A 15,467-nucleotide genomic window follows, 5' to 3' on the forward strand; every position below is an offset into this window, starting at 1 on the left:
GTATGGAATATTGTATTTATTATAAATGATTTATCCATGCAATTTATCCAATAATCCACATTATTATTATTTAAATTTTTTATTAATGTGCCCTCTTAATCTTTAATCAAAATAACTTCTCCCTACCACAATGCATGCAATGTCTTCTCTGATGACACGTTTACTGTTGTGAGGGCAGGACAACCTGTCACTCATGAGATCTCAGCAATAGCAAATGACAATTATCCAATCATCCAATCAATTCCTGATGAATTTTTTCTTATTCCAGAAGCATTTTCACAATATAGAAGAAACGACTATGGCGATTTCTGTTTCATGTGGTGGGATAGGCAGATATGCATTTGGTCTCTTGTCATTAACAGCACTGAGTTTCAAACTGAATTTGAGCGCTGCGAGAATTAAAACCTGCACATCTAATCAAAAGCATTCTAGATGGTTATTGAGCTTGAAGCTTTAGCAAAAGGGGCACATCTAGAAGTGCAGCCATAAAAGGGGGTGACCATCTGCCCTCTGTTTCGGAGACGTGTGTGGCTGTGCGTGTGTTTGTGTGGTTGTGTGCGAATGTCTAAATCCCTCCCTCCATTCCTACCCATGTGCTCGCTGAATGGGCCATGAAAAGAAGCCAAGTCCAGCGCCATAAACCCAACAAGCATACTCATTCACACCCACGAATGCACAGGCATATACATAGACACCAACTGGGCCAACAATACCCACAGCTGTGCACTGTTTAAACCTATTGATGAGACAGGCCTTTAACATCGCTCCCTTCAGCGTTTTAACACTGTTCAGAAAAGCTGCGCTTGTACTTTGACTGCAAACTCTAAATTTAAACTAAAAAAGCTGCAAGATCAGCAAACAAACTCTTCACCTCTTCCTCTGCTGATTTCACATTGTTTTACTATTTGATTCCATCATATACTTCCATCATGCGCTTCCTTTACTTCTGGAACTCTGAAGTTAATTACTTCTTGTTGGCTGAACTCCCAATATGTAGAGAGTACAGTAAACTAATTTTCAGGCCAGCAGATTTCACAGGTGACCTCTCTTTCCTCCATAAGATAAGTCCTACATTTCCCTTATCTGTGAAGGCTGCAGGATGTTCCTGGAGTTCTAGGCATAGCCGTTCGTATTAAGATGTGTGCTCAGGAAATAAGTAGGATTCCTCTACGGCATAGGTTCCTCACTACAGGAAACACTGGCTGACTGTTAGTCAACCCACATGTGAAATCAAGAACAGTTAAGAAATGATGGTTGTACGTTGCTGGCTGAATACGGTTAATGTAAAGGTGCTTAATGTTGTCCTTACCTGTGTAGATAAATCTGCCCGGTGTACCTTTGCAGAACTGCTTTGACTTGTAGGACAGAGTGACCTCCACAACCCCGGGAATGTGTCTGGGAGGAGTCTGAACTCGAATGGCGTGAGGGGTTATGAGCTGAAAGAGAAAATAAGAAATGTTTTTTTTTTTTTTTGCTTTCAAAATAAAACAAGTAGAATATATAGGTTAAAATAAGACAACAAAATATACAAATATTTTTACTGTTCAGACGGAGTTTGATCAATGAACAATGAGAGGATAAGGTACATTCTATCTCTGGAATTGGACCATCTCATTAATCAGGCCCACACTGAGGCTTAATAGGAAAAAATGAACTCTGACCTAATACTAGGATACTGACTATTTTCAGAATAGCATACAACCATCTTATTCTTATAGTGGTATATTCTCTATTCTTAATATGCAACATTTTTAGTGTGTATGTATTTATGCATATGCTGTACACTGCCGTTCAAGAAAGAAGTCTCCTCTGCTTACCCAGGCTGCATTTATTTAATCAAAAATACAGTAAAAACGGTAAGATTGTGAAATATTATTACAATTTCAGCATCATTACTCCAGTCTTCAGTGTCACATGATCCTTCAGAAATCACTCTAATATGCTGATTTGCTGCTCAAGAAACATTTCTGATAATTATCAATGTTGAAAAACGTTACGTACAATTTTTTTTCAGGATTCTTTGATGAACAGAAAGTTCAGAAGAACAGCATTTATCTGAAATAGAAAGCTTTTGTAACATTATACATGTCTTTACAGTCACTTTAGATTAAAATCAGTCCTTGCTGAATAATAGTATTTATTTATTTCCTAAAAAAAAAATTCTTACTGACCCCAGACTTTTGAACGCTAGTGTATAACGTTACAAACTTTTTTCTTTTCTTTTTTTTACAGATAAATGCTGTTCTTTTGAACTGTCTATCCATCAAACAATCCTAAAAATGTGCAGATGACTATTTTTAACATTGATGATAATAATAATAAATGTTTCTTGAGCAGCAAATTAGTATATTATAATAATTTCTGAAGGATCATGTCACACCGAAGAATGGGGTAATGATGCTGAAAACTCAGCTTTGCCATAACAGACAAAATTTACATTTTAAAACGTATTCAAATAGAAAACAGTTATTTACATTTTTTATAATATTTCACAATATTACAGATTTGACTGTTTTTGGATCAAATAAATACAGCCTTGGTGAGCAGAGGAGACTACTTTTAAAAACAAACTTTTGAATGGCTGTGTATATATATATATATATATATATATATATATATATATATATACACACACTCACACACACACACACACACACACACACACACACACACACACACACACACACACACACACACACACACACACACATATATACATGCAACATAATGAGGTCAGTAGGCAGCATGCAGCACATGCTGTGCATTACACAGTAAATAGTAAGCAAGTATTCTATTCTGAATATAGATTATACAGTATATTTAGCCTCTGGGATGTTGAGCGCTTTATGGAGTGTTTTTCTTTTCTTTTTTTTCTCCCTCTCATTCTGTTCCTCATTTTAATATATGAAAAATATTGATGCCATCCTCAAGGACAAGGTCATTGGTCAGTACTAGTCAGAGATGACCTTTTCTGTTAGTTCCATATGGTGACACAAATCTAGCCAGCCAATGAGATTAAAGCTTTTGTCAGCTGGAGGTGCAGACAGTCCAAGTCATTACATAATCAAAATTTTGTCCACCTTTTTTGCATCTGCATTTTCTGACACTGTATAACATCTACTGTATAACTTTACAATGTTTGAAACGTGCATTTAAGGTACCCCTGTTTACCTGCAACCATACTAGCTTAGCTATTAAACAGTACTGTTTTATTCTCTGATTAGACTATGATTTGACTGCTTACAATGTTTGTGAAGCTGTGCTCAATCCCCTTTGAAGAGGAGCCATGCCACTACAAAGCAGCCATGAGCGCTCAGTTTTCCTGCAAATACTCTGTCATATTCAAAGCCAGCAGCGCTGGTGCTGCTTTACATGGCTTTAAACTGTCCCTTTCATTGCTCACTTAGCTGGGCTTTCATATGCCAGGCAGTGCTCTTCTCACCTCTCAGATAAATATGGCATTGTCAATGAGAGGCTTTTTATAGAATTACCTCTTTTATCTAGCTCTTCTCAACATAAGCAGCACAGAAACTGAGTGAAAGACCAAAACAGATGGACAGACAGGAAAACAGACAGCCTGCGCTGAGAACAGAAGCATTATGTCCTTTCAGACTGGCATGTGCCTTCTCAGATTTGTTAGCCAAGTGGATTTTGAATCCATCTTCCATATCGCACATACTTTATATAATTAAGTTATATTTAGGTAAAAAGGTACATTTTAAAATGTCATTTTCTTTCATATTCAAATTCAGTTGTGATTCTTAAATCTCTGTTGTTGTCGTTTGAGCATGAATTGTAAAAAAAAAAAAAAAAAAATGGCCAGATTTTGCAACTAAAGTGATTGTACAGAACGGATTAAAAGTAACCAACCTCACTCCAGACCAGCATGGTGCCAAAGATGACCTGTAGGCCGTCAAAAAAGTTATCACCAATGATGATGACGGTGGCACCCCCTGTTGTCCAGCCTTCACTGGGACTGATGGCCTTAATGCAAGGAGTAGCTGTTTTAGAGAAAGAAGAATAGGAACAAATGAGTGAAACAGTGGCTCACCGTATACAATGAACAGCTTGTTTTCTTGAAAAGGCATATGAAATATAGATTAATTATGGCTATATGTATTTGCCTGTGTACACATCAAGACACCTGTAAAGTGATTATATAAAAATAATGTCAAGAAGCATCAGAATAAACATCTGGAAGCAGCTAGCACATCATCACTCGTGTGCATCACCTGTGACATAATTTCATGCACAGACTAAATTCTTAGGAAATAAAAGTAAAGCTGTGCAACTGATTTCTTCCTGATTCCGGCAAATAGATTTATGAGCCACACTCTATTAGGAAGCTTTAGGCACAGCTTAATGACAAGTGACTGACTCATTAGAGTCGTCACATATGATTAGACTGTGGCCATTCCTCTGCGCAGTCCCCATATGCTTCCTGACAGCGGTGCGAGCATGAGAGATGACGCGAGCTCACCGATCATTTATCTCAATCTACCCTGTATAGTAGCATGATTCACTGCTGTGGTTGCCTGGAAATCTCCTGCAACCTAACCATGATCATCTCTAGTTGTGTTTTGGGATCTTTAGACTGTCACATGGAGGAACACAACTCGAAATCAGAGAGTGGAGTGGAGCAACAGCAATCTCTCCACCCTGCTCAGTGTTTTGTAATCACTCCGCTTCTATTCCCCACTCACTGGTGAGAGAAAGCCCGCTCCGAATCCACTCCATAGCTTAAAACTGCACTGTTACAGCTCAGCTGTAGTCTCTCTTTACCATCTCGATACTCTCTTCTCTGTTTACCATACTGATATTGATATTAGAGATTATATACATTTATATAATAAACATATCATTTGTATTATGCATTAATATAATTTGATATAATTATGTTTTATGTATAATTTTCGATATTTAATTGTGCATGGCCATTTCCCCCAATTATTACATTTTGATTGCCTTTGCTATTATATATTGTTCACTAAGTTGATTGTTAAAAAAAACTTGTTTAATAATTAAAAATTATTACAAATTATTGAATAACATTATTCAATTTAAAAAGTATATTACAATTTTTTATTTAATTAAATTGTTAAATGTAATCTTTAGCAAGTCTCAAAATTATTATGTACATTATAATTTGTAACATGTATGGACTTTCATAGTAATTTTTTTCCTACTATGGAAGTCAATGGCTACCGTCAACTATCTGGTCACCAACATTCTTTAAAATATCTTCTTTTGTGTTCAGCAGAAGAAAGAAACTCATTCAGGTTTGGAACAAATTGAGGGTGAGTAAGTGTCTTTTTGGGTAAACTATCCCTTTAACATGGTTTCTACAATAATATTACACAATAATTAAGTTGCATATTGTAGACAAAAAAAAAAAGTGTATTTTAAATACAATTTTCATTGTATTCAAATTCAGTTTGACCCAGGTTGTGATTCTAAAATTGTTGTTTTGTCATTTTGACATTGTTTCTACAATATCATCACACACATTTCAGAAAGAAAATACATTTTTCTTACATGGTATGCTAATGATGGAGTGTCATCAAAGCAAGTTTTGAGAAAGAGAAAACCCTGCTCCTTACTCCTGGAAAAACCGTGCGACTCCACTTTCACTCCGCACAACTTATGCATTCTGGTCCAAAGACACTCAGAATCAGCTGACCAAACTGAGTGCAGGAAAAAAACAGAGCGACAGGACACCCGACCCCCTGGTGCTCTGCTTATGAAAGGCGTAATTTCCCCTCCGCCTTTGTTTTAGTCATGGACATAATTAATGAAATCTGAGGGTCAGACTGGAAAAGATCAGTCAGTGATGAGTGTACAATAGCAGCACTCCTCCCTCCAACCCCTCCTTTCTTCCCCTCTGGCGGTGGTAGGAGAACACGAATGCTAATTCCGCTTGATTATACACACACCTTTATTAAATATTACACTGACCCCATGTGTGCCCAGGGAGGGAGGGGGCCAGGTGCGAGCGCTTGTTTTATGACACTCGTGCAAATGTCATGAGCGCCGGAGTTCGCCAGGCACAGAGAAATCTGGAGTCCTTACAGCAGTCGATCAAAAGGCCAGGCGCCCTGGGACACTCTGAGAAAACAGCAGCCAGCCATAAAAATTCAACACCTTAATGAGTTTAAATTTCATTTCAGCATGTTGAACTTTGGCACCGGATTCTAAAGCTCGGTGTCTCACTGAAGACGCTTTAACCGACTAATTACTGCTGTTCCAATTTGCTGCTGAATTTAAATAGAAGGAAAAGACATGAGGGAGGGAAAAAAGGAAAAGTAAGGGTCCTCTGAGGCAGCTGTCGGAGGCAGAGAACGGGAGAGTCTGTCACGGGCGGCTCTGTTGTCCTCTGTGACTCTGGTAGGGGGACTAAGCACACATCCTTTAACAAGCGTTACACACGGCTCTGACTGCAGGCAGGACCCCTGGGAGAGGGTAGGGGTCTACACTCAACGCACGTGTGATAGTGTACCTAAGTGAGGCAGTCGAATGGTGGAGGCAGATGGCCTGGATAGGAAGCGCTCGGATCTGCTGATAGGACCTGAACTGAGATGAGACAAGGCTGTAGACCTCACTCGCACAGCTCAAACTGGTGTGTGTCAGCCATCGGCGATGCCTTGGGAAGAGCTAGCATAGATAATTGCAGGGGATATCGAGAACCTGCAGGGGAAAATGGTCTGGGGAACGGTGTTGAGGAAGCAGGTTTCAACTATCAAGAAAAAATTAATCTAATTTAAACTACAGTCATGCTACCCTTTTGAAAAAGTAGTTAGCTGCACTACAAGCTGTTAATAAAAAGAAGCTAGGCACACTACCGTTCAAAAGTTTGGGGTCATTAAGATTTTAAAAAGAAGTCTCTTATGAACACAGCAAGGCTGCATTTATTTGATAAAAAATACAGTGAAAACAGATATATTGTAAAATATTACAGTTTAAAATTGTCAGCATCATTAATCCAGTCCTTAGTATCACATGACCCTTTAGAAATCATTCTAATATGCTGATTTGATGCAACAAAAAAAAAATTCTTGTTTAAAAAACATTTGTGCTGCTTAATATTTTTTTTGTGGAATTTTTTTTTTTTTTTCAGGATTCTTTGATAAATAGAAAGGACAAACATATATATATATATATATATATATATATATATATATATATATATATATATATATATTTTGTAACTATCAATGTCTTTGTCAATGTCAATGTCTACTGTCACAATACATCCTTGCTGAATAAAATTATTTCTTCAAAGAAAAATGTCACTGACCCCAAACTTTAGAACAATACTGTACATTGAAGCTTTATATTTATTTATTTATTTATTTATGCAAACACAGCTGTATTTATCTGGTTCAAAACCAATGAGGATCTCAAATAGCATTGAACAGCGTTTTGAACACATCAATTTGCACTAAATAGCACATATAGTATGTAAGATTATTGTGTGATACTACTTGATATAGAATATTTCCTCTTTTCATCTCTGCATTTTATCTGTCTACATTTTTATTTAATCATAAAATATATTATACAGCAACAGCAGAATGTCTGTTTTATGAGTGTGTAATCACTTTTTATGTAAGTTAAAGACTTTTTATATCCATGTTAAATATAGAAATGCTAAGTAATAATAATATTTAAAACATCAACATACGTACAGTATAGTGATGCATCAGTGGAATACTTCATTATCTTCCAGGATTCAGATTTACAGAGTCCTTGTGATATTAAATGTTTTCCTGAAGGTATATTGCAATTTAAATAGGGAATTACATGTTTTAGATTAAGGAACATGATTTTAAAGCATTTCAATAACCCCGAATATACAAATCAAATCTCCTTAGACTAACCAAGATGTCACAAATATTCTGTGTTCCAGCCATGTTGTAATTTTCATAAGTGAAGTAATCCACTTTGTGGCCTTGAGGACTTCCCCAGCTAGTCTTTTTTTTTGTATGAGCTGTGTTGGTGGTGACTGCTGGGCATAATGCAATTTGGCGGCGTGATAAACCAGGAGAGATGAAGAGGAATGTTGAAGCAATCTGTGATGGTAATCTTGGCCTAAGACGACTCTTTTGCAGGGTGCTGAAATTGTGCATGGATTAAGCAGATGGTGGTATGTGAATCCATCTGATAGGATTAAACTTTGGTGCCTCCTCTGCCGCCATCTGTTCCCTTACGCTGCATGCATGCGTATGCGCGCTCACTTTTACACACATCTCAGATACAGGCACAATAGCTTTCTCTTCTACAAACTTACATTCTCAAGCCCTGCAGACATCTATTTCCACCACAGTGCATTTGTGACATGACCTCACGTATTGGTGCCCTCACTTTACCCTCGTCTCCCCAGCCCAGAGCAATCAACACACATGCACACCATGTCTGACAGAACAGGCTCATTAGCTGGAGGGGAGTGGAAATGTTCTGAAACTTACACAATAATAGACAAGAGTGGCCAAGCAGAGGTGAGTGAAGGGATGTAAGCAGGCCATTTTTGCATATTTCGTGCTGATTTTTGTGGAAAAATCAACAGAATTCTGTGGAAGGGATTTAAATATGGTAAAATCTGTTAAATGTGGTAAAGTACGCTATTATTGGGAACAAAAAGTATTATAAAATTAGCCTTAAGTACTTAATAAGATCATACACATGGGTGGGAATGTGTAGAACTGCAGTGAATGACTAGTGTTCCAATTTCAAGTGGAATCTAGTTATTACAGGAACTCTGTATTGAAGCTTGAATTTTGAAGCTCTGACTTAGTGAGTTTCTGCATTGCCCTCCAAGAAAAATATGTCTATATGTGCACGTCAGGGTGTTATATTAGACATAATGAAGAATTACAGTATAAGCCTGTCTGTCTCAGGATTTATACTATCCTTTCTTTTGGAAAAAAAGAGAAGGAAAATCCCACAATTTTTCAAATATGTTGAGGCTTTAGAAAACTGACTTTTTTAATTTTCTCAGTGCAGTGGAAACTATGCTTAAAGACTGAAGACATCCCCAGGAGAATAGAGAGAACTTAATCGTCAGCATCATCATTATCAAATCATCATCATTCAAATCCTTAGTTTTTCATCATAGACGGAGGTTAACAGTCCAAGTGAAAAATGCGTTCTTCTCTAGAGTCATCCCAAACATAAATGAGAAAATAATTGGATTTGATTGCAACTGAGGATCAAATCATTGCTCAAATCATGTCCACATGTTATTAGATGGATTTAGGAGGGCCGCACTATAACCTGCAAGAGATGGAGGACAGCAGATAAGGCCACATGTCGCTCAGAAAATAAATGCTCAGTGCTTAAGACTTAGAGATCTCGTAAGACACATGCTCAAACCTAAAGAGAACAGGCCACTTGGGGAATGCTGCGTTCACTGCTCTTTTCTTAGCCTGCGCATATCTTAGTGGATTGTGGGTGCTTTGCTGCACTGCTACTGTTGGTATGCTGTTTGTTATTCAAGCGTATCTCTGGTTAGCTCAAACCACCAGCAGTATCTGGCATCAGCATGACTTGTTAGTGGCATTAACAGGACTGCGGGACACAGAGGTGCTAAATCAGAATCGCTATGATCTGATTGAATGGTCACAGATGTCTTTCAAATCAAAGTATGCGCACATCCAATCATCACTTCAGCAGGTGCTCGATCAAAAGAAAACTGAGCTGAAATGCAAAAGAACCAGCACACTGCTATCTCTGCTCCCAAAGAAGTTTGATAAAAAATGTTTCGACCAACAGCGGTCTTCGTCAGGCAAAGCAAATAACAAATATCAACAACTTTTATATCAACATGATGAGCAATCACACCTGGTATAGTCAATCACTGAATTAACCAATCGTCCAGTAAACCAATGAAATCCAATGGAAAATCCACCCTGATACCCAAAGATATAAACAATATCTGCAACAAAAGGTTGCAGTTATACCGCAAAAGAAAATCCTTAAAGTGCAGAAAAAAAAGTGCAATATTTCAGGAAAAAAGATCCATTGTCAATAGTTTAGTAATGTTTGAAACACAGCTGACCTCAATGTAAAAATTTTTGTGACGTTTATTCTGAAAACAAGAACATGCAATTTTCCAATGGGCTAGAACATATCCATTGTCTTACTGTACCCACTTTTTTAGAAAGAAACCTTTAAGGATATTTACATACTTTTAATGGATAACAATAATTTTTTATTTTTATTTTAAATAATATCTCTTGCAGTGTATTACCATTTTTCCCATTAGCAAAGCATTAAAGTCAAGGGTTCTTCAGTGCGACTGACCCGACCGCACATAAGCACCACCGCTCAACATGTTCGCCACTAGGCCATATCTGCGATGATGTTTAACTTTTTTTTAAAGTATGAATATTTTGTTCAATATTTAAACCTCTTAGAGACAACTGTAATTAAGCCATTGGTAGGTTGATTTCCCTGGAAAGTGTGAACATTATGGGTCTGTAAGGCTCAGATCCTTCTTTTGTGCCAATCAGACAGAACAATCTTTTCTTCTGACCAATCGAATATGGCGGGAGGGTTCAGAAAAAGTTAAATCACTATTTTTGCAATACCATTTGTTTACACTTGTTGGGTAGAAATTGCACAATTCAGCTTTAAACTGTCTGAGTTAATGTAAAGGAAGAAGGCAGTGCTAGCCATGATTGGTAACCATCTGTGCGCCTATGTAGCAAAACCATGAAACTACATGGAGTGGGACAAAGTGGCTTAGTTTTGCTGAATGTGCTAGGGACGTTAGCTGTGTGCAAATGAAAGAGTTTGTTGTGGGGAAAAGTACAATGAAGGATTTTACAACGGGAATTACACAGACATTGCAGGTGTAACTCTTTTGTCTTTTATTCCTTCTGTTTCCCCCTATTTTTCTCATTGTGAAAAATGACAAACTTGTGTTTTTATTTCTCAACAAAACGCTCACCGTGTTCCAGGTATGACGGAGTTCCTTCAGAAGGGTCCAGCCTGCGAGCTCTACGTCCATGTTTAGAGTTATTGTGTACAAACATGTTATCAGACACAGCCAGGACGTGTCCGTCCACGTTGACCGTCGTAGACACCACCACCTGCAGAAGACGAATAATGACTGCACTTCACTTGACCCAAGACACACTCTGTCCTTGTATACAAATTAATACGCAGCTCAAACAAACAGCTGAAGTGTTGGAGCAGCACAAACACACCGTATGCGTGTAACCGCTGACTGATAAATTGACATACAGGCACATTTCACCAGAGAGCCTGGAACCATGACAGCAGCTAACAGCTCTCACGGAGCTGAAGTCATAGACTAGAGGTGTCTCACAGCAACTGAGGAGCCTCTTGATTTAAATGGCTCTCAGGCTTTGAGAGGTCTCTCAATCTCAAGAGAGGAAGAGGCTTGATGAGACTTGGCAAACACCGCTTACATTATCCCTGTTCTGGGCAGCCACTTCATTCGCTCAAAGCTTCTTTTTTCTCTCTCTACTCTCCATCAGTATTTCTTTATATGTTCTCAAGTACTCACATTTTATCTGTTAAGAAACCATTATTTGGCCTCAAATTACTACTAAATTTTTTGTGAAATAGTGGGTGGTCAATTGAATATGTCAATTCAGAGTATTTAATAATATAATTATAATAAAAAATATAATTTTTTAGATATAATATGTATAGTCACTCTTTGTAATATCTATTTAATACTTTTCTAATGTAATGTCTTTGAAAGATTTTTTTTTTTGCAAATATTGTTAAATGTGATTTATTGTGATTATTTGATCAATTAAGAATGTAGATTAAGAGTAAAATAAATCATTTCAAATATATTGTCCTATTTCTTATATGAATTACTTATCTGTTAAACATTAATATAATTAATTAATTCATCATTATTATGATAATGATTGTAATGTTATTAATGACTGTTTTTATATTGTAACTTGTCCAGTCACATACATGACTAAAATTGCAATTTTGTCACTTTAGTTTGGAAGTGTGAGCAGAAAGGACGTGGTCCTACCTGAAAGCGCCGCATGTCTCGTGGGTTCCCTGCATTCTTTAGGCAGTTCTGGTTGCATTTGAGAAAGAATTTCAGGAAGAACCTGGAAAAACACAGAATAAGAGGATTTATAAGGTAAAGCCATTTTGTTCAAGACTCTGGTGCAGAGACTGAGGTAAAGATGGCAGGGTTGTGTGGTATTGACATTGACCACATTAGAGCTATGTTATATGCCACCCCGCTATGAGGAGTTAACCTGCATCCTCCTACTCTCTGCATTCTTAAGGTCATAGCTACATACATATTCACACAGTTACAATGAGTAAAACACTGGTCTAGGAAATGAAGACCATCTGTCATGAGGCCAGAAACATGCCTGTCAGCTGAGTGAAAAGAAGAAAACAGGAGAAAGATCAGGAGAGATTGAAATGTGTTGTCAAAGTCACTCCAAAGAGCACCCAGATTCACCATAGAGACAAATCCAGTGAGATTTTCTGTTGTAGGGTAACAATCGTAGAATGATTTCTGAATCCTTATGAACTATTTTTAAGAAATGTATAAAGATGCTAGACACATCTACTCACTGTACTTGTGCTCAACTTCCCAGGGGAACATCCAATATTGTGAATGTTACTGTGCATTTGTACATTTATCAATTAAATGAATAATGTGTCTCAAATGATTTCTAAGTGTTTATGTATTTTAATAACAGTGTTTTAATGTTGAATCCAGTGGGCTTGTCAGATCTTGTATGGCTGTGACTCAGCATGTTTTCCCTCATTCTCTGCGGTCTGAAATCTACAATATTAATTAGCACAGTGGGGTATCTCTCTTTTTTCTTCATTTATGGTTTTCTGGTTCACTGCACTGGTATAGTTGAGAACCCACATCTGTCTGCAGCATCTATCCACTATTATTATATTTGCTTCTGCATTATATTATACTTGTCACTACTTACACAGACGCATTGACACCCCCATACAAACAGAAATCCTTCACTTACTTTCAGTAGTCTGCTGGACACAAAGTTACAGTACAGTTGTGTGCCACAACCTGTTTGGGTAGTGACTATTGAAAGTGAAAGTGAAAGTGAAAGTGAAAGGATCTACATATCCATCATCTTAAACTTAACAACACACTTTTACTAACAATACCATATTGATTGATTCCTATTGATTTTATAGACACTACTGTTTAAATTAATACTTTTACTCAATATTGATCAAAAAAATTTAATAAAATATTAATAATTCAAATAAAATGGTGGGCATAATAGCGTTCTTTCAAAGAAATAAAAAAGTATTACCAAATACCAACCCCAACTTTTGAACGCTAGTGTACAGCTAATTATAAATACTTTGAAATGTATTTATTTTTTAAATTGTATTTAAATATAATTTTTACAATCAATGTCCCCCAATGGATGTTGTCAGATTTAGCTCACTTCTAGAGACAATTTTTCTGAGAAGTATAGCTAAATACTGTACTCTATAAATTCTCAATAAATGTACTCTAGTAAAATGTATGTGCATGTGTAGAATCTTTTTTGTTTCTTTTTAAAAAAATGCATACATGTATACATATAAAGTTTTTTTCATAAAGTTTGATTGTCTTAGGGGTGCGGTTAGATTTTGGGTTAAGGCTATTCAGTAGTAGCTTATATAAAAACAATAGAAGTCAGTGGAAAGCCCCACAATGACCGAAAAACAATTGTACGTGTGTGTGTGTGTGTGTGTGTGTGTGTGTGTGTGTGTGTGTGAGTGCAACTGACTTGTTAGCAATGAAGGAATGTAAGATGCATAGTCTGTGTGCACTGGCTGGGATTCGTCTAGGATAAGCGGTCCAGGTCTCATCCTTTGCTCTTTAATCTATTGTTTGTGTCACCCCTCTAACATCTACAACATTACACATCCATGTGTGCCAAGCCATTCATCCCACTTTCAAGCCTTTGTGCCTAGTAGCATGTCAGATGGAAAATGCATATGCATATGATTATATACTGTATATATATATATACAGTAGTCAACATTTGAAGTGGATCAAAAAAAGTTCATCAAAGTTGTCCTAAGACAAGAAAGAGTATTGTTAAAAATTCATGTATAACTTTGATGAAAGGTTTTGATCCACTTCAAATGTTGACTACTGTACATGGTTTTGTATGTAATTTGTAAATATATGGAACAAAAATATGATGACATATATAGATCAGATCTAGCATTTGCAGCTCAGTGGGTGCATTGATAAAAACATGTTTGTGTGTGTGTTATCCATTGTTGTTTGGGTAAACAGATTAGCGCTACAGACCTCGTCTATAATATCATTTAAGAACCCTAAGCCGTGGCTTCTTCCCCGCTGATTCCCTCTGCCACTGACCCTGTCTGAGCTCTCCTGACCTGTCCCTTATTCTTCCACGCTCTCGCTTTCCTTCTCTTTCTCTCTTTCCTGCTTTGTGTGGAGATAAGTCTGGGCTTAACCTCATCGATGACATCACGCTCTCATAGTCCTCCTAAATCCCCTGCAAAACCCTGGGTGCCCTCACTTTAGGAAGACATCCTTTGTCTTTCTTTCCCTCCGCTCCACAGATTTGTCCTTCTGGTTTCCTAACCGCACGCCACGTTCACATAAACACTCACTCATAGTTTTTAGAGCCCTCATCCACATGTGTAATGTGTATATAGTTTGACTTTGTTGACCCCGTAGCTCCATTAGCATTAGCAAGAGTACTACGATGTCTGCCGAACAGGGAGGGTACATGTAATCACACGTGTAATGTTTAATAAAGTGCTTACTGTCCCCTCTGTAGGGCACTTCGGACAGGGACCTTATGCTTTTAGAAGAGATTGGACGGTGCATTGCAAATGGCACGACTAAGAGCACTTCAATTAGAGAGGGCTATTACCACAGTCAGCGTGAGGAAGAGGGCAACGCTCCAAGTGTCTGATGGGTAGGACGAGTTTGAGTCAGAGCCTGACCTGTCATACTTACTGCTCTGCTTAATAACTCTTACATTTTACTTTTAGACACATCAGAGCGGATGCTAATGAAAGTGTAACTGAGATGGAAAGAATACAGATGATGGTGGAAGATACACTCTCTGATTCACAAAATTCCATGCAGTGTTTATTGCTCAACTACACAGGGGTTTTAATATTTATTTCTGTGATGGTAAAGCTTAATTTTCAGCATCATTGCTCCAGTCTTCAGTCACATGAAACTTTTTTTTTTTGCTGCACAAGAAACATTTCTTTTTTTACTTAATATTCTTTTAAAATGACAAATTTCTATTTTTATTTATTTAAATTCATATCATTCCTCATAATCAAAAAGACTAAATGTAATGATAAATGATGGCTGTGCTGTTTAATAGGAAAATAATAATTATTTGTTTCTTGGCCCATGGCCATGATAATGGCAATGATCACTTATGTGTTTTATACCCATGAGCAGCTGCAAGGAATTAGCTTTT

The 15,467-nt window shown here is 37.2% G+C and overlaps 1 protein-coding gene across 3 annotated transcripts in view; it reads right to left on the reverse strand.

The window, feature by feature from the left end:
- Positions 1 to 15,467, reverse strand: part of ebf1a (EBF transcription factor 1a) — a 132,033-nt gene that overhangs the window by 32,657 nt on the left and 83,909 nt on the right. For all 3 annotated transcript variants that reach the window (XM_082178554.1, XM_082178553.1, XM_082178552.1), the window contains exons 7-10: positions 12,023 to 12,104; positions 10,949 to 11,090; positions 3,871 to 4,001; positions 1,310 to 1,436 (exon numbers count right to left, since the gene is read on the reverse strand). In XM_082178554.1, coding sequence (XP_082034680.1) covers positions 1,310 to 1,436; positions 3,871 to 4,001; positions 10,949 to 11,090; positions 12,023 to 12,104 — 482 coding nt within the window. The remainder of the gene's footprint in view (positions 1 to 1,309; positions 1,437 to 3,870; positions 4,002 to 10,948; positions 11,091 to 12,022; positions 12,105 to 15,467) is intronic.

The sequence above is a fragment of the Leuciscus leuciscus genome (assembly GCF_965113295.1).
Source record: "Leuciscus leuciscus genome assembly, chromosome: 8".
In the NCBI taxonomy this organism is placed as follows: Eukaryota; Metazoa; Chordata; class Actinopteri; order Cypriniformes; family Leuciscidae; genus Leuciscus; species Leuciscus leuciscus.